Here is a 23,283-nt window from a genome sequence, read left to right on the forward strand (position 1 = left end):
ACTCTCATGGTGATGGGCATGGAAGGCGGCTGAGAGCTGAAGGTCAGCAAGTCTGCCCTGATGGCTGCGGCCACGTGCGAGCCGACCTTTTAGCAGAGGAGATGCGGTATATGCATCTGTCAGGGGTCTGACAGAAGACACAGCTCACATTTAGAGAATGTGCAAGGACAGTAAAAGCCAAGTGGACCAAATGGGTTTGCCAGCTGGCCTGGACCATGCTATGAGTTAACCAGGTGCAGATACTTTATGGGTGCACACAAGAGGTCAACCCTGAAAAGCAGACCAGTTACATTTCCAAGAGGTCAGAGAAGCTGGCTTTTGAGGGATGCCTAAGTGGCTCAGTTGGTTAAGCAGCTGCCTTTGGCTCAGGTCATGATCCCAGCATCCGGGGATCAAGTCCCACATCGGGCTCCTTGCTCAGCAGGGAGCCTGCTCTCCCCCTGCCTCTGCTTCCACTCTGCCTTCCTGTGCTTGCTCTCTCTCTCTCTCTCTGGCACATAAATAAATAAATAAAAAGAATGGTTTTTTAATCTGCCTGCCTGCCAATATTTGTAGTAGTGATACAGAACAGAATATATGAAAAAAAATTTTTAAGACCTTCTTGGTTCTGAAAATCCACAAAATGTAAATCAAGGGATATAAAACACAAACATCGTATCTCATAAACATCTCATTCTTCCTGAAGTCTGGAAGGGGAAACAAAAATAATTATACCCATTAAACCCACTATGTTAGCTATTATATAGCATATGGCATATATAACTAATGATATAGCATCTAATCTATCTAGTTATTATGTAGCATATACAGTAGGCGGTATTAGCTATTGCAATTACATGATTATTAGAGTCAAAGAAGTGACGTAGTCTGATTGACTGGGTGTGGGAAATGTAAAACTTCTCTGAGTGAGAAAGGTGGGAGACTAATAGCCTCGCTCATCCTGAATGGAATGATTGCACTCTAAACAGAGGAAGTATCAGAAAGCAGATGAAAGAAAAAGAGTTTAGGCAGATACCGTGAAGTGTTTGTGTATTACTTCTGTCCCTCTAAATCCTTGTTGGCTTCCCCAACACACCTACAAAATCATTCAAAATACCTTTTTACTGGTTCATCTTCACTTGATTATCTACCTTCCACTTCTACCCATTGCAATTCAGTAGCTCAGGAATATGTGGATTATGACTTGCCCGTTAGAGGAAATACGTCAAATTTGACCTTGGACAAAGTAATTTGGATCGTTCTACACCCAAGATCATCAGACTATGCCCTGTGAGCTAAATCTAGCCAACAGCCTGTTTTTCTACTGCCCACAAGCTAAGCATGGCTTTTACATTGGCCAATGCTTAGAAAAAAAAGAAAAAGAAAATTACTATTCTGTTACATGTAAAAATTATATGAAATGCAAATGTCAGTTTCCATAAATAAAGTTTAAATGGAACACAGCCATGAACATTCATTATGGCCAGACTATGCTGCTTTTGTTGCTGCTCAACAACAGTGACAGAGACTTAATGGCCCACAAAGCCGAAAATATTTGCCATGTAGAACCTTAGAGAAATAGTTTGCCAGCCTATAAGGCATACAACCCACAGCATCATGGCTCCTTCCCTAAAGTGCAATTCTGTGAACCTCAGATTGTTTCTTTTTCAAAATGCTATACATTTTGACACAAATATTACTTTATTCTCTTCTCTTAGCCTTTGTTAAATTATTTTTTTTTTTAGATTTTATTTATTTATTTGACAGAGGGAGAGAGAGATCACAAGCAAGCAGAGAAGCAGGCAGAGAGGGGGGGGGAAGCAGGTTCCCTGCCGAGCAGAGAACCCCACGTGGGGCTCGATCCCAGGACCCTGGGATCATGACCTGAGCTGAAGGCAGAGGCTTAACCCACTGAGCCACCCAGGTGCCCCAACCTTTGTTAAATTATTGATTTTAGGTTTACTCAATCATTTTACCCCCATATCAGCTTCCATATTGCCTCAAAATAATAAATGTTTCCCAAGCTCTAGTTTTTCAATGGCAATGAAGTAACCATGAGCCATGAGCATATTTTCATATATGAGAAATCTAAACATATTTCATTTGAGTTTTAAGAAATCAACAAATATCAACACCTGATTCTACTCATGTCTGTTTTTAAAACCAGGGGATTCTGTCATTCATTTTGGTCATTTTTCTTTCCCACAAGACAATTGCTGTAATAATAAACCAGAATATTTTAGGGCAGGTAGAGCCCTAAATGTATTTTTTTTTCCTAAATGTACTTTTTAAAATATAAAACTCTCCATGTATGATATTGGATTAAACAGAAACCGTTCTCCCTTTCCAAAGTCAAGAAATGACCATTGTCAGTCACCTTCCTGCTTTCTCTTAGTATAACCTCCCACAATAAGAAATCAAAGATGTTGCTCCATGAAAATCAAGTGAAGTATTGATTGATTGATCAAGTGAAGTATTGCTGCTCTGTTCCTCAAGAATATCTTCTCAGAGTTGACTGGTCACAACTGGAACAAGATGCTTCCTGAGAAACTTCTGGATCTCCTTCCAAGAATGTTCCTGGGCAGCGGCATGTGGGGTCGTCTCTCCACCCCAGTGAATGGACAGGTAAAGACTGGAGATCTTTGAGGCACAGCACAGTGGGGAATAGGGAGGCTCTAACAGGTGGCCTGCCCCAGGGTAAGATAGCAGGGTCCAGTTGTTCTTCCTGTATCTGCTCAGCTGTTGGGTGGCTCGCTCAGCATACACTTTGCTGTTGAGATTCTTATCATCTTCTCCCACAATGAAAAGGAAATGTCCCTGGGCCTTTTCAATGGGGAGAAGAGAAGTCTCACTGGCTTCACATCTAGCTTCCTCAAAGCTGTGCTGGAACTCTGCTAACCCCAAGGCATTGATGAACAGCGATTGTGGAGAGAAGGCTAAGGGCTTACTTATCTGACCATGATATACCTGTGGGATTCTCAATATGAAGTTGGGCCCATTAATAAGCACAGTAGCTGTGACTTGTTTTAGGTGAATAGCCATAGAGAGTCCAATCTCTGCACCTTTGCTTATGGAAACTATGCCAATGCCTGGGCCGAGGACCTAAAAATAATGGAAATGAGATGTTGATTCTGTCTACGCATTTAGCAAAATGCGACCATCTCAAATAACCAAAGAACTTGAATGTCCAGTAGGAGCCAAGCAAGGACTAATCCCACCCACATGCCCAGTTCTAGAGTTCTGGAATACATGATGAATGTTCAAAGGAAATACTCCTTCAAAAACATATCAGACCTTCCAAATTAAATACTAGGGATTCAGCGTGATGTTAGGCACTGAGTTTAAAATGCCCTAAAGAAATACCAATGTAGTAGGAAAAAGAAGAAAAAGGCCCATAACTCATGTGAATAACATAAGTCAAGTTACAGTTGATTGATCAATGCTGTTGTACCAATTCTAGGGTCTCTAGAAGTCCAGAGGAAAGGGTACTCTACAGGAAAAGACTGAGAAAAAAGATGAGTTTAGTAGAACAGAGAATGGAAATGTGAGCAGAGGATTCTACCTCTGCCGTGGTTTCCCTGGAAGGTTTCTCCTTTAGAGAAAGGTTTCATAAAGGAGACCTGGCTCAGCTTCCTCTTCCGCCTTCAGTCATCAAGCAGGCATTTTTTTTAAAAAGATTTATTTATTTGACAGAGAGAGAGAGAAAGAGCATACACAAGCAGGCAGAGAAATAGGCAGAGGGAGAGAGAAGCAGATTCCTCTGCTGAGCAAGAACGCCCGATGGGGGGCCGGGGGGCTCGATCCCAGGACGCTGGATCATGACCTAAGATCATGACTCATGAGCCACCCAGGTGCCCCTAAACCAAGCAATTTTAGATTGTCCACCCTGTACTAACCGCTGGAGGACACAGAGGGGAAAAAAGGCATAAGTCATCTCTTATCATCAGGAACTCACTGCCCGATGGAGAGCAGGACAGGAAAAAAACCAGACAATCAGAGTAGCTTACAAATTCTGCGATATAAGAATGCACATAGGCGGGGCGCCCTGGGTGGCTCAGTGGGTTAAGCCGCTGCCTTCGGCTCAGGTCATGATCTTGGAATCCTGGGATCGAGTCCCGCATCGAGTTCTCTGCTCAGCAGGGAGCCTGCTTCCTCCTGTCTCTCTGCCTGCCTCTCTGCCTGCTTGTGATCTCTCTCTGTCAAATAACATAAATAAATCTTAAAAAAAAAAAAAAAAGAATGCACATAGGCAAGGCTGCAACCCAGATTACCAGGGAATAAAGCAGGATCAGGGAAAGATTTCTCAGAGGAAATGAGCTACAGTTTGGACCTTTATACAAAAAAAAAGCGGGGGGGGGGGGGCAAACAAGAAGGAAAGGTATTGTATGCTGTGTAGTGGACACCAATAAGAACTATTATCTTTTTCTTTTATGGGGCATGTATCCAGTCCCAGGGGGTAGAGTCTGATGGATCGGAACCTATTCCCCTTTGCAATATATATATATATATATTTTTTTTTTTTTTTTCAGCCTCTTTGGAAGGCCAATACATTCAACCTGAGGTCCTATCCTGTATATTAAGAGGGGTGACTGGAATCATCTCCTTTTGAATTAAAAAGACCTTTCAAGCCCTGAAGTTCTACATCTTAATATGAAAGATACAGAGTCACAGTTACAGCAATGAAAGGTGAGAACTCAGAATGGATTTGGCCAGGGAAGACAGAGTAAAAGGAAGTATAACACGGATTAACAACAACAACAAGTGACTCAGTTATCTGCAGACGTTTGGCAGAACACCAGCTCTTGTTATAACTTCTGCCACCAAATTTAGGATCAGGGAATTTAGAATGCTTAGAAGACACTTAAAATCAACAGATGGAGAAATAAGATCTATAAGGAATTGAAAGGTGGGTGGTCTCTCTTCTCACAGAAGAGGGAGCATGAAGCAGGCTTAGTGGAAGTAGCAAGAGCCTAGGAGAGAAATCTGGTTTCCAAGTCTCATTAGTCATTGACTAACTTTGGGAAGTCATTAGTCATTGGCTGACTTTGGGACGAACGCAGAGGGAAAAGTCATGCAGCAAGTATAAGGGCAAGGAGGTTAAGAAAGTGAACAGTAGAATCACAGAACCTCCTCATTTCTCATCTAAGCCAAGCAGAAAACTCAGCACAATATAGCTATTTAAAAATTCAATGCATCAGTAGATTGTTAGTGATTATTGCTCATCTTATTACTGTAATTCTGATCATATTTTGGATGATCCTTTATATGAAATAGGGTGTGGTACAGAGACTTAATTTTACTTAGATCAGTTCTTTTTTTTTTTTTTTTTTTGGACTTTATTTATTTATTTGTTTGAGAGAGAGGGGGGATAAGCATGAAGGAGGGAAGTGCTGAGCAGGGAGTCCAATGTGGGACTCCACTCTAAAACCCCGGGGTCATGATCTGAGCTGAAGGCAGACATTTAACCAGCTGAGCTAGCCAGATACCCATAGAGCAATTTTTTGTTTTAAAGATTTTATTTATTTGACAGAGACACAGCGAGAGAGGGAACACAGCAGGGGAAGTGGGAGAAGCAGGCTTCCCATAAGCAGGGAGCCCAATGTGGGGCTAGATCCCAGGACCCTGGGACCCTCTGGGGATCAGGACCTGGGCTGAAGGCAGATGCTTAAGCAGCTGAGGCACCCAAGCGTCCAAGATGCAATCGCTTTAGATTCAGATGGAACTGAGTTGTGTTTCTGTCTCTTTCCCATCTGGTTGTGGGAATTTGGACAAGTTACTAACCCTTTCTAACCCTGAATCTCTTCATCTATTAAATATTATGGTGGTGATGCTATTTCATAAGGTTCTCGTGAGAAGTAAAGGGGATAATACAAGTGAAGAGCTTACTAGAGTAATTAGCAATACACATCCTCAATAAATGTAATTCTTATTATTATCACCTTCTCTGATTATTATTAAGTCACCAGACTCTACAAGACAGATAATCTTCCTTTGAGGAGTGAGTCTGATTTTAGTTATTGGAGAGGACTTAACTATAATGCTGTAGGACTTCCCAATCCATACCTTCTTTAAGTTCTAAAATGTGCTTTTCCTGCTATATTAGGTTGCTGCATGTTATCCCTTGTTATTTTTTTCTTAATGAGAATTGCTCAGGGCACCTGGATAAATAAATAAAATCTTTGAAATAAATAAATGAAGCCATTGTGTTTTGATTCCATCATGGACACAGGCTAACTTCCCGTTTTGTCTTTCTGAGCAAAAGACATTGGGTGGGAAAGAAATCATGTGAATAAGATGGCTATGTCATAGAACTTCCAGTTCACTGAGGAGAATCATACTTGGAAGTTAAGGGAAGCCACAGGATGTAATGGGTATTTGAAAACAGGGACTAAGAGGCACCTGGGTGGCTCAGTTGTTAAGCGTCTGTCTTTGGCTTGGGTCATGGTTCCAGAGTCCTGGGATTGGGCCGTATTGGGCTCCCTGCTTGGCAGGGAGCCTGCTTCTCCCTCTCCCACTCCCCCTGCTTCTGTTCCCTATCTCGCTGTGTCTCTCTCTGTCAAAAAAATAAACACAATCTTTAAAACAAACAAACAAACAAACAAACAAGGACTAAAAGAAAAGGCAAAAATTACCTTAGGATGTCTCAGGAGAAAGTTGACAGCTTCCTCAAAATAATCTAATTCTGTCTTTTCTGGTTGGGCAGGCAAATCTTCATAGTTAAAGTAAGCCAAGGCTAAGGAGGCAAAGCCACGACTGGCCAGGAGACTGGCCCGGTACTCAATCAGTCCACCAATACCACCAAACAAGTCAATTATCCCTGGGAAACAGCCCTCTCCTGAGAAAGAAAAAACAAAACAAAGCTGAGGTTAAGGGGAAGGGAAGGAAAAGAGAAGAAAAATACGACAACACGAAGAAATGCATCACAAATTCTAGAATTGAAGCATAAATTTTCAGTAGAATCCCCAAGTTTTCAGAACTAAAGCTGATTGAATACATTATGGAACATTATGGAACATTAATGGAACATAATATCAGTAAGGTTGATTGGGAGCCATGTTCACTGACAAGTTTAATCTCTGTAGCCAAGGGGTACTGAGGACTCACAGTGGTTCATTTCCATAGTATTAGAGTAAAGAAAGCCATTGAAATTAGGCAAGCACTTTTTAACCTATGAAAAAATATACAATTGGGCTTTAGGAAATCAGTGAAGGTCCTGAAATTATATGCAAAATATAGGTTTAAGTGGGTGTTTTCTCTTCTTCCTTTCTTTTCTTTTTTTTTTTTAAGAGAGAAAGCATGCAAGCTGGGAAGGGGTGGCACGGGGGAGGGACAGAGGGAAAGGAAGAAATCTTAAGCAGCCTCCGCACTCAGCAGGGAGCCTGACAGGGGTCTCAGTCTCAGGATCCTGAGATATGACCTGAGCCAAAACCAAGAGTAGGACGATTAACCAACTGAGCCATTCAGGGACCCCTATGTGTGCATTTTACTAATGAAAGCCTCTACAGATTTGAGTTCTCAGAGTATATATAACTCAAAAAAAGGGGGGGGGACTTCAAAATATATGACTTCAAAGAAAGCTATTGAAATAACTGTTAGCTAAAATCTGGACTTCGCACTGCTCTATTCCACTCATCTGACAACACAGTGACAAAATCTTAGAGTCACTGTGTTGTCAGATGAGTGGAATAGAGCAGTCAAGCAGGTGTAAATGGTAAGAACTTCCATGTGACAACAATCTGTTTATTCCCTGCAACTTAACACTGGTAAAAAGTAGGTCAGAGTGTCATTCTACACACGCTCTGTGTAGGCAGCTAGTTTTCTAAATAAAGCAAAAAAATTTATGATGCACTTCTTGGAGGCACTCTAGTCTCCAGTAAGTGATTTTAACAGAAGTAGACTTGTCCCATCCATTGAGGCACCTGGCTGTCTAAGTCAGTAGCGCATGTGACTCTTGATCTTGGGGTTGAGTTCAAGCCCCACGTTAGTACTTAAAGAGATAAGTAAGTGAGATGTTACTTAAAAATAAAAATTAAAAAAAAAGAGTGACTTGATTTAAAGGATATTGGAATTTTCAAAAACAAAACATTGCTATGTTTTCTCATCTTGAGAAGGGAGCAAATACCATTTAATAAAATTGTATTAAATATATCTTGGCTTTAGAGGGGAGGAGTCCAGATGGCGGAGAAGTAGCAGGCTGAGACTACTTCAGGTAGCGGGAGATCAGCTAGATAGCTTATCTAAAAATTGCAAACACCTACAAATCCAATGGAGATTGAAGAGAAGAAGAACAGCAATTCTAGAAACAGAAATCAACCACTTTCTGAAAGGTAGGACGGGCGGAGAAGTGAATCCAAAGCGACGGGAAGATAGACCGCGGGGGGAGGGGCCGGCTCCCGGCAAGCGGCAGAGCAACAGAGCACAAAATCGGGACTTTAAAAGTCTGTGCCGCTGAGGGACATCGCTCCAGAGGCTTAACCGGGGTGAAGCCCACGCGGGGTTCATGTGGCCTCGGGTCCCGCAGGGTCCACAGAAGGATCGGGGTGTCTGAGTGTCGCAAAGCTTACAGGTATTAGAACGGGGAAGCCGGATACAGAGCGAGCCGAGGAGGTGAGGCTCTCGGCTCGGGGTTACCTTGAACTGGTCGCAGGCTCAGTCAGCTCGGAGTGCGGCCGGAGGCCAGGGTGATGGGAGTAATTGGGCGCTGTTCTCTGAGGGCGCACTGAGGAGTGCGGCCCCGGGCTCTGGCTCCTCCGGGCCGGAGACCGGGAGGCCGCCATCTTCATTCCCGCCCTCCGGAACTCTACGGAAAGCGCTCAGGAACAAAAGCTCCCGAAAGCAACCCCATCGGATTACTCAGACCGGCCCCTGGTAAGGGCGGTGCAATTCCGCTGGGGCAAAGACACTTGAGAATCCTACAACAGGCCCTTCCCCCAGAAGATCAACAAGAAACCCAGCCAGGACCAAGTTCACCTACAAGGCGTGCAGTTTCAATACCAAGGAGAGCAGGGAATTCCAGAGGGGAGAAAGCAAGCACGGAACTCATGGCTTTCTCCCCATGATTCTTTAGCCTTGCAGTTAATTTAATTTTTTTTTCTTTTTCAATTTTTTTTCTCTTCTTCTGCTAAATTTTTTTAACTTTTACCCTTTTCTTTTTTAACGTTTTTAAACTAGTTTATCTAATATATATATATATTTTTTCCTCTTTATAGTTTTTCTTTATTGGTTTTCTTTTTTTAATTGTTTCTTTCTTTTTTTTTTTTCTGAACCTCTTTTTATCCCCTTTCTCCCCGCTCACGATTTGGGAATTCTTCTGATTAGGCTAAAGCATATTTTCCTGAGGTTGTTGCCACCCTTTTAGTATTTTACTTGCTCCTTTATATACTCTTATCTGGACAAAATGACAAGGCGGAAAAATTCACCACAAAAAAAAGAACAAGAGGCAGTACCGAAGGCTAGGGACCTATTCAATACAGACATTGGTAATATGTCAGATCTAGAGTTCAGAATGACGATTCTCAAGGTTCTAGCCGGGCACGAAAAAGGCATGGAAGATATTAGAGAAACCCTCTCAGGAGATATAAAAGCCCTTTTCTGGAGAAATAAAAGAACTAAAATCTAACCAAGTTGAAATTTAAAAAAGCTATTAATGAGGTGCAATCAAAATGGAGGCTCTCACTGCTAGGATAAATGAAGCAGAAGAAAGAATTAGCAATATAGAAGACCAAATGACAGAGAATAAAGAGGCTGAGCAAAAGAGGGACAAACAGCTACTGGACCACGAGGGGAGAATTCGAGAGATAAGTGACACCATAAGACAAAACAAAATTAGAATAATTGGGATTCCAGAAGAAGAAGAAAGAGAGAGGGGGAGCAGAAGGTATATTGGAGAGAATTATTGGAGAGAATTTCCCCAATATGGCAAAGGGAACAAGCATCAAAATCCAGGAGGTTCAGAGAACCCCCCTCAAAATCAATAAGAATAGGTCCACACCCCGTCACCTAATAGTAAAATTGACAAGTCTTAGTGACAAAGAGAAGATCCTGAAAGCAGCCCGGGAAAAGAAGTCTGTAACATACAGTGGTAAAAATATTAGATTGGCAGCAGACTTATCCACAGACACCTGGAGGGCAGAAAGAGCTGGCATGATATATTCAGAGCACTAAACGAGAAAAACATGCAGCCAAGAACACAATATCCAGCTAGGCTATCACTGAAAATAGAAGGAGAGATTAAAAGCTTCCAGGACAAACAAAAACTGAAAGAATTTGCAAACACCAAACCAACTCTACAGGAAATATTGAAAGGGGTCCTCTAAGCAAAGAGAGACCCTAAAAGTAGTAGATCAGAAAGGAACAGAAACAATATACAATAACAGTCACCTTACAGGCAATACAATGGCACTAAAATTCATATCTCTCAATAGTCACCCTGAATGTTAATGGGCTAAATGCCCCAATCAAAAGACACAGGGTATCAGAATGGATAAAAAAAAACAAACCCATCTATATGTTGCCTACAAGAAACTCATTTTAAACTCGAAGACACCTCCAGATTTAAAGTGAGGGGGTGGAAAAGAAGTTACCATGCTAATGGACATCAGAAGAAAGCAGGAGTGGCAATCCTTATATCAGATCAATTAGATTTTAAGCCAAAGACTATAATAAGAGATGGGGAAGGACACTATATCATACTCAAAGGATCTGTCCAACAAGAAGATCTAACAATTTTAAATATCTATGCCCCTAATGTGGGAGCAGCCAACTCTATAAACCAATTAATAACAAAATCAAAGAAACACATCAACAATAATACAATAATAATAGGGGACTTTAACACTCCCCTCACTGAAATGAACAGATCATCCAAGCAAAAGATCAACAAGGAAATAAAGGCCTTAAATGACACACTGGACCAGATGGACATCACAGACATATTCAGAACATTTCATCCCAAAGCAACAGAATACACATTCTTCTCTAGTGCACATGGAACATTCTCCAGAATAGATCACATCCTCGGTCCTAAACAGGTCTCAACTGGTATCAAAAGATTGGGATCATTCCCTGCATATTTTCAGACCACAATGCTCTGAAGCTAGAACTCAATCACAAGAAGAAATTTGGAAAGAACCCAAATACATGGAGACTAAACAGTATCCTTCAAAGAATGAATGGGTCAACCAGGAAATTAAAGAAGAATTGAAAAAATTCATGGAAACAAATGATAATTGAAAACCAACAGTTCAAATCTGTGGGACACAACAAAGGCAGTCCTGAGAGGAAAATATATAGTGGTACAAGCCTTTCTCAAGAACAAGAAAGGTCTCAGGTACACAACCTAACCCTACACCTAAAGGAGCTGGAGAAAGAACAAAAAAGAAATCCTAAACCCAGCAGGAGAAGAGAAATCATAAAGATCAGAGCAGAAATGAATGAAATAGAAACCAAAAAAACAATAGATCAAATCAACAAAACTAGGAGCTGGTTTCTTTGAAAGAATTAATAAGATTGATAAGCCCCTGGCAGACTTATCAAAAAGAAAAGAGAAAGGACCCAAATAATAAAATCATGAATGAAGAGGAGAGATCACAACTAACACCAAAGAATACAGACAATTATAAGAACATACTATGAGCAACTCTACGCCAACAAATTTGACAATCTGAAGAAATGGATGCATTCCTAGAGACATATAATCTACCACAACTGAACCAGGAAGAATAGAAAGCCTCAACAGACCCATAACCAGTAAGGAGATTGAAACAGTCATCAAAATCTCCAAACAAAACAAAAGCCCAGGGCCAGACGGGCTTCCCGGGGAGAATTCTACCAAACATTTAAAGGAGAATTAATTCCGATTCTCGTGAAACTGTCCCCAAAAAATAGAAATGGAAGGAGAACTTCCAAACTCATTTTATGAGGCCAGCATCACCTTGAATCCAAAACCAGACAAGGATCCCATCAAAAAAGAGAATTACAGACCAATATCCTTGATGAACACAGGTGCGAAAATGCTCACCAAAATACTAGCCAATAGAATCCAACAGTCCATTAAAAGGATTATTCACCACAACCAAGTGGGATTTATTCCAGGGCTGCAAGGTTGGTTCAACATCCACAAATCAATCAATGTGAAACAACACATTAATAAAAGAAAGAACAAGACCATATGATACTCTCCATAGATGCTGAAAAAGCATTTGACAAAGTACAGCATCCCTTCCTGATCAAAACTCTTCAAAGTGTAGGGATAGAGGGCACATACCTCAATATTATCAAAGCCATCTAGGAAAAACCCACCGCAAATATCCTTCTCAATGGAGGAAAAAACTGAAAGCTTTTCCGCTAAGGTCAGGAACACGGCAGGGATGTCCATTATCACCACTGCTATTCAACATAGTACTAGAAGTCCTAGCCTCAGCAATCAGACAATAAAAAGAAATTAAAGGCATCCAAATCGGCAAAGAAGAAGTCAAACTATCACTCTTTGCAGATGATATGATACTCTATGTGGAAAACCCAAAAGACTCCACTCCAAAACTGCTAGAACTTGTACAGGAATTCAGTACAGTGTCAGGATATAAAATCAATGCACAGAAATCAGTTGCATTTCTATACACCAACAACAAGACAGAAGAAAGAGAAATTAAGGAGTCAATCCCATTTACAATTGCACCCAAAACTATAAGATACCTAGGAATAAACCTAACCAAGAGACTAAGAATCTATACACAGAAAACTAATAAAGTTACTCATGAAAAATTGAGGAAGACACAAAGAAATGGAAAAAATGTTCCATGCTCCTGGATTGGAAGAATAAATATTGTGAAAATGTCTATGCTACCTAAAGCAATCTATACATTTAATGCAATTCCTATCAAAGTACCATCCATTTTTTTCAAAGGAAATGGAACAAATAATCTTAAAATTTATATGGAACCAGAAAAGACCTCAAATAGCCAAAGGAATATTGAAAAAAGAAAGCCAAAGTTGGTGGCATCACAATTCTGGACTTCAAGCTCTATTACAAAGCTGTCATCATCAAGACAGCATGGTACTGGCACAAAAACAGACACATAGATCAAGGAATAGAGAGCCCAGAAATAGACCCTCAACTCATGGTCAACTAATCTTCGACAAAGCAGGAAAGAATGTCCAATGGAAAAAAAGACAGCCTCTTCAATAAATGGTGTTGGGAAAATTGGACAGCCACATGCAGAAAAATGAAATTGGATCATTTCCTTACACCACACATGAAAATAGACTCAAAATGGATGAAGGACCTCAATGTGAGAAAGGAATCCATCAAAATCCTTGAGGAGAACACAGGCAGCAACATCTTCCTAGGAACATCGCCAAAGGCAAGGGTAGCAATGGCAAAAAATGAACTATTGGGATTTTATCAAGATCAAAAGCTTTTGCACAGCAAAGGAAACAGTTAACAAAAACAAAAGACAACTGACAGAATGGGAGAAGATATTTGCAAATGACATATCAGATAAAGGGCTAGTGTCCAAAACCTATAAAGAACTTAGCAAACTCAACACCCAAAGAAGAAATGAACCCAAAAGAACCCAAAGAAACTCAACATCCAATCAAGAAATGGGCAGAAGACATGAACAGACATTTCTGCAAATAAGACATCCAGATGGCCAACAGACACATGAAAAATGCTCCATATCACTCGGCATCAGGAAATACAAATCAAAACCACAATGAGATATCACCTCACACCAGTCAGAATGGCTAAGATTAACAAGTCAGGAATGACAGATGTTGGTGAGGATGCGGAGAAAAGGGGAACCCTCCTACACTGTTGGTGGGAATGCAAGCTGGTGCAACCACTCTGGAAAACAGCATGGAGGTTCCTCAAAAGGTTGAAAATAGAACTACCCTATGACCCAGCAATTGCACTGCTGGGTATTTACCCTAAAGATACAAACATAGTGATCTGAAGGGGCATGTGCACCTGAATGTTTATAGCAGCAATGTCTACAATAGCCAAACTATGGAAAGAACCTAGATGTCCTTCAACAAACAAATGGATAAAGAAGAAGTGGTATATATACACAATGGATTACTATGCAGCCATCAAAAAGTGAACTCTTGCCATTTGTGACGACGTGGATGGAACTAGAGGGTATCATGCTTAGCGAAATAAGTCAATTGGAGAAAGACAACTATCATATGATCTCCCTGATATGAGGGAGAGGAGACGCAACATGGGGGGTTAAGGGGGTAGGAGAAGAGTAAATGAAACAAGATGGGATTGGGAGGGAGACAAACCATAAGTGACTCTTAATCTCACAAAACAAACTGAGGGTTGATGCGGGGAGGGGGGTTGGGGGGTGGGGTTATGGACATTGGGGAGGGTGTGCGCTATGGTGAGTGCTGTGAAGTGTGTAAACCTGGCGATTCACAGACCTGTACCCCTGGGAATAAAAATATATGTTTATAAAAAATAAAATTAAAAAAAAAAAAAAATATATATATATATATATATATATATCTATATATATATATTATATATATATATATCTTGGCTTTAAAATACCACTTCAAGGAGCACCTGGGTGACTCAACTGCTTAAGCGACTGTTTTTCGGCTAGGTCATGATCCCAGGGTCCTGGTATCGAGCCCCATGTCAGGCTCCTTGCTTAGCAGGGAGCCTGCTTCTCCCTCTCCCTCTGCCTGCTACTCCACCTGCTTGTGCTCTCTCTCTCTCTCCTCCCCTCTGTCAAATAAACAAATAAAATAAAATAAATTTTTAAAAATACTGCTTCAATAAATGAGTAAAGTTGCTTTTCATCTCTTGATTGCCAGGAGGAGGGAGGACTTAAGAGTAACGAGCCTCTGACCGTGGAAGAATGTTGAGTTGAGAATTGTTTTGAGACCTGACTCAATCCTCTTTTCGCCCCACACAGCTCAATGCTCTTTTGTATCTATCCCCACAGAACAAGCAGGACACACAGAACATGCAGTATCTGTGAGGATTCACCAAAGTACCCTCTAACCCAGCACATCATCCCCAGGCGATGGGGATATCACTGATATGTAGATTTTTAACTGAGGTGGAATAGGAGAGGCACAGACATTTGTGCCACTTAATTTCCCATCCCTACACACAATGTTGTTGTCTCTATGCTAATTACTAGGTGTACAAATACTGAAATTTATGACTGCATCTGTCAGGATGATTGTGGAAAGGGAAGGAAGCTTTTTTTTTTTTAAGATTTTATTTATTTATTTGACAGAGATCACAAGTAGGCAGGGAGGCAAGCAGAGAGAGAGGAAGGGAAGCAGGCTCCTGCCAAGCAGAGAGCCTGATGCAGGGCTTGATCCCAGGACCCTGAGATCATGACCTGAGCCGAAGGCAGAGGCCTTACCCACTGAGCCACCCAGGTGCCCCGAAAGGGAACCTTTTATTCTTTCTACATCATCTATAACTCTATGCTGTCAGGAACCACCTTGAACACTTCAGGCTTCCTTTACCCATCTTACTTCTACATGTTTCTGTTTCTGAAAGCATAAGAGAGAGGCAGTACATCCTGATGATACGATGGCTGTGTCCCAGATCGAAGCTCATGCCTAAAGAAGGGGCTCTCAGACACATCTGAGACCCAGACCTGTCGAGGGCTGCTTCTGGGAAACTGACTTTGCTTCATTCAGTCCCACAATAAACCCTGAGAAATGTACCAGTACACGTTTTGAACCACTTATTGGTATGTGGAGATCACTGTGGGAAACTGACTTTTCTGGTAGGGATCATGTTGTGTATCTGTGGATGTATGAAATGTCCTATAAATATGCAGCATTCATGGAACTAGAGAGTATAGAGTCTCTTTGCATCCTCTATATTTGTTGCAACATTTCAGTCCCGTTGTATCACTCAGCTTATTCGATGCAATGACCTATACCTAAGTTGAAACTCAGGTAAGATAGAACTCCCAAAAGAAGCTGGACACAATTGATATCAGGAGGTGAATCTTCAGGTAGTGGCCTTTAACACAGATGGATTTCACATAAATCCAAAGCTATGGAGCCCCATAATGCAGGACTCCATAAACTACATATAGTCATATCCTTAGACAAGCTCCAGAATTGTTGAGATCCAACTTGAGTTGGAATGTGGCCTCACCATATTCTTTTTTTTTTTTAAGATTTTATTTATTTATTTGACAGAGATCACAAGTAGACGGAGAGGCAAGCAGAGAGAGAGAGAGAGGGAAGCAGGCTCCCTGCTGAGCAGAGAGCCTGATGCCGGACTCGATCCCAGGACCCTGAGATCATGACCTGAGCCGAAGGCAGCGGCTTAACCCACTGAGCCACCTAGGTTCCCCGCCTTACCATATTCTTGTTCTGACCCAGAGTTACCCCTGATTCTAAGGCTGGAAAGGACTATACTATGTACTATCCATAACCAAGTTAAACCTCTAGAAGGATTAGGCACTGGAAAGAGGAGACACAAGGATGACAGTAACCAGGTTAATTTTACTCACCAGGAGGGAGGAAGAGGGCTCCCCGAAGGTGGCCTTCCCGAACTTGGATCCGTTTGACACCAGGTGCTACATACCACCTCTCCAAAGTCAGGCTGACTTTTGGAGCAGTGGTGGCGATATCGGTTAATTCCAAATTTGAATCATAAAGTTTTATTTGGACCAGGAAGGGGCTATTCATCACATCTCTTTTCACCAATTTCATTAAAAATTTTTCAGGTTTCAGGGACCAGAAGAGACCCATAGGGTGGACTCCGATGTAGTCACCTCCCAGCGAAGGGGCCTGCTGCAGGTCTACCTCCCCAGCTTCATTGGCCTTATAGTAGGCTTGAGAATGAAATAGGTTCCCGTTCTCATCTGCCAGGGAGGCCTGAAGAATCACTACTTGAAAGGGAGACAGGCCAGTAGCATGAATGTGCACGGGTTCATCAACAAGTGCACTTGCCGGTGTAGCTGTCAGCTGAATCATCGTTACAATGAGGCACCTGGGATGATTCTCAGTAATGTTTGTAGTAAGACCTGGATGTAAAAAATATATACATGAGAAAATTAAATAAGACAGTGATAAGATTAATGAAAGGTGAATTGGACCAGGAACCTGGCTGCTTGGGATTCAGCTCTAAAAATATCCTGATATAGGGGCGCCTCGGTGGTTCAGTCCCTTAGATGTCTGCCTTCGGCTGGGGTTGTCATCCAGGGTCCTGGGATTGAGCCCTGCATCAAGCTCCCTGCTCAGTGGGGAGCCTGCTTCTCCCCTGCCCCCCAATCTCCCTGCTTGTGCTCTCTCTCTTTCTGTCAAATAAACAAATACAGGGGCCCCTAGGTGGTTCAGTGGGTTAAAGCCTCTGCCTTCAGCTCAGGTCATGATCCCAGAGTCCTGGGATCGAGCCCCACATTGGGCTCTCTGCTCAGTGGGGAGCCTGCTTCCCTTCCTCTCTCTCTGCCTGCCTCTCTGCTTACTTGTGATCTCTGTCAAAATAAATAAACAAATAAATAAATAAACAAGTAAATACAAGCTTAAAATAAATAAATAATAAATAAAAATATCCTGATATTATCTGCAAGTGCAAGATACCGGAGAGCTTTTAGCAAATATGTGGAAGACATAAAACAAGTAGATGCCTTTTATAGTAATCATGAACCAGGGTGGAGGAAGCAGCAGCCAAACAGGCACAAATGGTATCAGCACATACAAGGAAGATCTCACAATTGGCCATCCAGAGCCCTTGAAAAATTAGATGCAGTAGAGGACAAGAGTGAGATGTGTGGCTGAAAATTGGGTTTGTTGGGGCGCCTGGGTGACTCCGTCGGTTAAAGTTCTGAGTCTTGATTTCAGCTCAGGTCATGATCGTAGGGTCCTGGGATTGAGTCCCATGTCGGGCTCCCTGCTCAGCACAGAGTCTGCTTGTCCCTCGCCCTCTGCTCACCCCACTTGCAGTCTCTTCCTCACTCTCTCAAATAATAAATAAATAAATAAATAAATACTCTTCTTAAAGAAAAAAGAAAACAGAGGATTTGTTAAACATCTACATATATGGAACTGGTGACTCTGCTACTAAGAGAGCATGAAAACCAGACAAATCTTCCCAAAAGAATGAGGACAAAATCTTTGGGGAGAACAAGGGGGCTGACATACGTGTTTCTCCCTAAAGAAAAAATACCCACAGCTTCGTAGTTAGGCTTCTCCAGTCATAAGCAAAACCAGATGCTGACCAGAACCTTCAGGTACAGAAAAATTTGCTAAGCATTTCATAATCTCCGTCCTTAAAGATTAAGGAATGCCTTTCTCCTTCGGGTTAGTGTGAAGAAAGTCACAAAAATGGTCCATTGTTCCCATTCTTATAACCTAAACTTACCTGGATAAAGACAAAATGAATTTTTTTGTTTTCTTAAACTCATTAGATTGCCAGGAATCTAAATGAATTAAACTCCAGTGAGTGATAGGTTCCTCCTACGAGAGAGGAAACTTTCTCTTCTACAGAGTGATTTCATCTATGATAAAACAGCAAAAAAGAATCCCCCATGAAGAAAAATGAGGAGAAATGAACAGAACATTTAATGCAATTTTAATGGATGTGTGCAGGCTGTTTTGATAGATTAGAATTCTGAGAGATCCTAGCCAGAGTCCTTCTCCAAGGACTTGGAGATTTGGCCACATACTCTAGGACAATACATCAAAGAATGCTAGCAGAGGCATGAGCTGGGAGAAATCTGTCTGAGGCATTGCAAGTCTTTCCTATAAAGCAAAGCAGCTAACTTTCAAAGGAAGGGGGAGATAGCCAAATAGAGAGATTCCCTGGGCTTAGAAAAGAGAGCAAAGAAATTTCCTTAGTGACCCTTTTTTCTAGAAGAATTCTAAATCAGAGAGAAATATCCTACAGTTTAGAAAAGCTAGCAACATGGCCATAAAAGCCAAGATATCTCGAGAAGTTCACCAATGCTTAGCCCGCAGTTTCTTCTAATGAGGAAGGGCTAATCCCATACCCAGAAATATCTGAAGGCAGTGGTGCACCGACTCAGGTCAAGCAAGCAGTGGGGCACCTGGGTGGCTCAGTGGGTTAAAGCCTCTGCCTTCGGCTCAGGTCATGATCTCAGGGTCCTGGGATTGAAGCCCAGCCTCCCCTTCTCTCTCTGCCTTCTTGTGATCTCTGTCTGTCAAATAAATAATAAAATCTTAAAAAAAAAAAAAAAAGGCAGCAGCAAGCCCAGACCCAGGTCAACCATAGGCCAGATGGGTTCAGCCTTTAATTCTTTTTTTTTTTAATTTTTTTAAAATTTTGTAAGATTTTATTTATTTATTTGACAGACAGTTCACAAGTAGGCAGAGAGGTAGGCAGAGAGAGAGGAAGGGAAGCAGGCTCCCCACTGATGCTAGGCTTGATCCCAGGACCCTTGGATCACTACCTGAGCTGAAGGCAGAGGCTTTAACCCGCTGAGCCACCAAGGTGCCCCTCAGCCTTTAATTCTAACATCCTGACACAGTAGGGCTTTGCTCTTTTCTTGAGGTAAATATTACTTATTCTGGTCATTTCTTTTATATGAAATATCTGGAGTATGATTGTAAATATTATAAGACACAAGAGAATCAAGAAAATTGATCCATGATGATGATAAGAGCAAACAGTCCATAGCAAGAGGCACAGAAATAGCCAAGAGAGTGGAATGATTAGAAAGGAACTTTGTTGTGGTGGTTTTTTTTTTCATTTGGTGGGGGTGGTTTAGAAGACATAGAGAGCACCCTTTCCCTTGCCTGTGCTCGCTCTCTCTCTCTCTCAAATAAATGAAATCTTTAAAAAAGTCTTTAATATGTATACACACATACACATGTGTGTATTTAAATGCACTTAAAAGACTTTAAAATAAAAATAATAATGTCTTATGGGGTTTAAAGAACACAGGGGGCGCCTGGGTGGCTCAGTGGGTTAAAGCCTCTGCCTTCGGCTCAGGTCATGATCCCAGGGTCCTGGGATTGAGCCCCGCATCGGGCTCTCTGCTCAGCGGGGAGCCTGCTTCCCCCTCTCTCTCTGCCTGCCTCTCTGCCTACTTGTGATCTCTCTCTGTCAAAATAAATAAATAAAATCTTTAAAAAAAAATAAAGAACACATAGAAATATAACAACAAAAAGGTGGGAATGCAGTTAATAGAATTATATTGTTTAAGATTATTATCTTATTATTTTTTCAAGCAGTACAAGATTATTTGCAGGCAGACTGTAACAATTTAAAGGCACTATTAGGAGCTCAGCCCAGCCCAGGAAGACAGAGAAAGCTGACCAGCTTAGGTGTTAGAGTGGCTGATGAAAGCAGCAAGCTGAAAACAAGAATCAAGCTTTTAATCACTTACTGTGAGGGAGAAAGTGCCTGATCAAGATAGGGATAAAGGGTCCGAAGTCGGCAGGTCAGCCAGATGGGGTGGGTTCGCTGTTGAGGGAGCCCCAAACCAAGGATCCAGCAGATCTGAAGTCAGAGTAGAGTGAGGGGAAGGGCTAGAAGTAGAAAAGAACTGGCTGCTGAATGAGAGTGAATGAAAATATCTTCAAGCGGGGCGCCTGGGTGGCTCAGTGGGTTAAGCCGCTGCCTTCGGCTCAGGTCATGATCTCGGAGTCCTGGGATCGAGCCCCGCATCGGGCTCTCTGCTCTCTCGGGGAGCCTGCTTCCTCCTCTCTCTCTGCCTGCCTCTCTGCCTGCTTGTGATCTCTCTGTCAAAAAAAAAAAAAAAAAAAAAAAAAAAAAAAAAAAAAAAAAAAAAAAAAAAAATCTTAAAAAAAAAAAAGAAAATATCTTCAAGCATTCTTGTACAAAGAGGTCTCCCTCTTGCATAAAGAGGCCTCAGCACACATACCTGAAGACTTTGGCCTTGAGCGAAGGTCTGATGATAAACAGATCTACAATGAAGGCTCCTGGGGAGGAAAGGCAAATAGGAGGGTCCAACCAGCCTGTGTGACTAGTGACTAGGGAGAACAGTAAGTACCAAGTGTCCAGAGTCCTTGCCTCCAACTTTTTTCAGAGATTGCCATGCACTGGTTGTACCCCAAGTCCTGTGCTGGAAGAGCAACATTCCACCATGATACCTGCCAACTAAAGCCTTTGTAATTGCCTATGGTCAGTTCTGGGAAATCACACATGAGTTTTTAACCAAGAGCTAGACTTCTCAGGTACCTATTATATTCTCTAGAATAACACACACACAAAAATATTTGAGTAACCCCAAAAGAAATAGGTGTTCCAGTTACTAGCTGTGTAATAAATCACTCAAAAACTTAAAGGTGTACAACAGCTGTTTATTGTGCTCCTATGTTCTGTTAGGACACTAGGACACCAGGAAAGTGCTCAATGAGATCAGCCATCAGTTGCAAAGACAAAAAGCTTTTGGAGACTACTAAACCAGTTCTCACAACTGTGTAAGATCAAATCCCTTGAAGAGTTCTATCCCAGTGGGGTGAAGGAAGCTGAAGGAAAGACGACTGTCAATTGATAATGTAGGCACGTTCAAATCTGAACTGCTATTTGCTATACCATGTGTAAATCCTCCTGCATTTTAGAGAGATGACACTGCCTGGTAAGAGTAGGAATGAGAATGAATATGTCAGCTGAATTATTCCAGATTAAGAAAGGAAATAGAGTGGTAGTTGAAGGACGGGCCAAGAGTTTGCTTTGTGTCCTACCTCACATTCCTTGAGAACCCTACTTTGAGATAATAAGAACTCAAAAGCAAGTGGTGTACTTTGAGGGATTTCCAGGAAACATGAGCGCCAAGGAACAATGGGGAAGTATCTAATAAATTGTTGGTTGAGGGCTGACTGGTGGGGGAAGAAGGAGCCTTAATTTCCCACCACTTCCATCCTGCCATGCTGAGAGGTAAAGTGGACTCTGGAGGCCCCCCAAAACTGTCAGGCACAGGAATCCAAGGTCTGATATTGTGAGTCAGGCCTGTGCACTAATACCACTAGGAGAAGTCTATACAGACAAGGTATTGACAGTATCTGCTAACACTGTGTGTCTGTTTTTAATGTGTGTGTGTATGTTGTCGTGTGTGTGTGTTCATGAGGGAGAGAGCGAGAGATGGGGTAGACATGGGCATGAATACATGCTGATGAGAATGAGCCTACAGAGAGACAAGTGCTGAGAATGAAAATCTGATGGTGAATAAGACATTTTTCCCCGAGAAGCTTAAAAACAAGTGATTTTATAGCCCCAAAGTACTCTACTTCCCTTGTAAATTTATTCAAGAAATTGAGTATACATAAGGCACACAGAAATACATGGCAGTCAGGAATGGAATTTATATCTCCAACTCTTAGTAAAATTGATCAGTAGTTAAATAAGAATTTATCAAGGGTCTACACTATGATAATCATGGAGAAATTAGACACAGTCCTACTTTAAATAAGCCTAAAGGTGTAGACTTCCTTCCATACATTATCCATTAAGTTTCTACTTAAATATCACATGGATCAACCAGTGTTCCTGAACAGAAAGAAAGTAAATGAAAAGTCATTAGCCTTAGTTCAATTTATAATTCTTTTCAAACATCATCACTTTTTCCTTCATATCCTTAGTTTATTACATTTCACTACCAGAAAGCATTCTTGAATTGCATAAATATGTAAGACCTTTAAGAAATATCCTCGCATAATGTAATTCTAACAAACCATTCATCTGACATTAAATCACCCTTCAAATAATATAAAAATAAGACACAATTCAAATCCCAGACTAACAGAGTTTCTTCTACAATATTCTAGGAAACAGTTTTAGAAAGAGGGAAAATATTAATGGAGATGGGGAAGATAGAATAAAGAAAGTTAACAATAATTTCAGAGTCATTCTTCCCAGAAATATAATTCTGGCTTCATATCTTCATAATCACAAGTCCCTGTTGTATCTTCTGTAAACAAACTCCAACAGAGTTTGTGCCCTTATCTGAGCACTCTTTGAACTCCATAGCTGAGGTTATAAAATGGCAAAAAGACTATTTGTCTGCATGAACTGCTAAATTCCAAACACTAAATTAAGAATCTGACTTTACTTCTCATTCAAGACCTGAGACTTTAACACATTTCCAATCAGCCCAGAGGAGATAGCCCTGATTACAAGCTAAAAAGTACCTGACATATTCCCATCGAACCTTCCTTTTCCTCAATAAGGAAGAATGGCACTATCTAGAGTCATCTTATAAGTCAAAACCTCAAATATGTCTTTGCAGTCTAACCAAACTAATTAAGCACTGTCTCCCTCTCTAATAAATAAATAAATAAATAAATAAATAAATAAATAAATGTGGGGTGCTTGTGTGGCTCAGTCTCTGA

The 23,283-nt window shown here is 41.3% G+C and overlaps 1 protein-coding gene across 3 annotated transcripts; it reads right to left on the reverse strand.

Moving 5' to 3' along the window:
* Nucleotides 1-2,216: 2,216 nt before the first annotated feature.
* Nucleotides 2,217-20,500, reverse strand: LOC125083316 (bile acid-CoA:amino acid N-acyltransferase-like). 3 transcript variants are annotated; one of them, XM_047699631.1, is made up of 5 exons: nucleotides 20,319-20,500; nucleotides 18,141-18,331; nucleotides 16,479-16,994; nucleotides 6,612-6,814; nucleotides 2,217-3,081 (listed from the first exon to the last, which is right to left on the reverse strand). In XM_047699631.1, exons 3-5 carry the CDS (start codon nucleotides 16,942-16,944, stop codon nucleotides 2,485-2,487), a joined length of 1,266 nt encoding a protein of 421 aa, XP_047555587.1. In that variant the 5' UTR covers nucleotides 16,945-16,994; nucleotides 18,141-18,331; nucleotides 20,319-20,500; the 3' UTR covers nucleotides 2,217-2,484. The 3 variants fall into 3 exon arrangements, with proteins under 3 accessions (XP_047555587.1, XP_047555586.1, XP_047555585.1); XM_047699630.1 differs by lacking the exon at nucleotides 18,141-18,331; XM_047699629.1 differs by lacking the exons at nucleotides 18,141-18,331; nucleotides 20,319-20,500 and adding an exon at nucleotides 18,332-18,414.
* Nucleotides 20,501-23,283: the final 2,783 nt, after the last annotated feature.

Source organism: Lutra lutra, chromosome 13 (genome assembly GCF_902655055.1).
Source record: "Lutra lutra chromosome 13, mLutLut1.2, whole genome shotgun sequence".
Lineage (NCBI taxonomy): Eukaryota > Metazoa > Chordata > Mammalia > Carnivora > Mustelidae > Lutra > Lutra lutra.

Coding starts and splice junctions, on each gene's coding strand:
- LOC125083316 (XM_047699629.1), bottom strand. CDS start 18,374: ATGAGTTTAAGAAAACAAAAAAATTCATTTTGTCTTTATCCAG. Junction 16,995..18,331: donor TTCATTTTGTCTTTATCCAG/GTAAGTTTAGGT, acceptor TTTTACATCCAG/GTCTTACTACAAACATTACT. Junction 6,815..16,478: donor AGCCCTCTTCCTCCCTCCTG/GTGAGTAAAATT, acceptor TTTCTTTCTCAG/GAGAGGGCTGTTTCCCAGGG.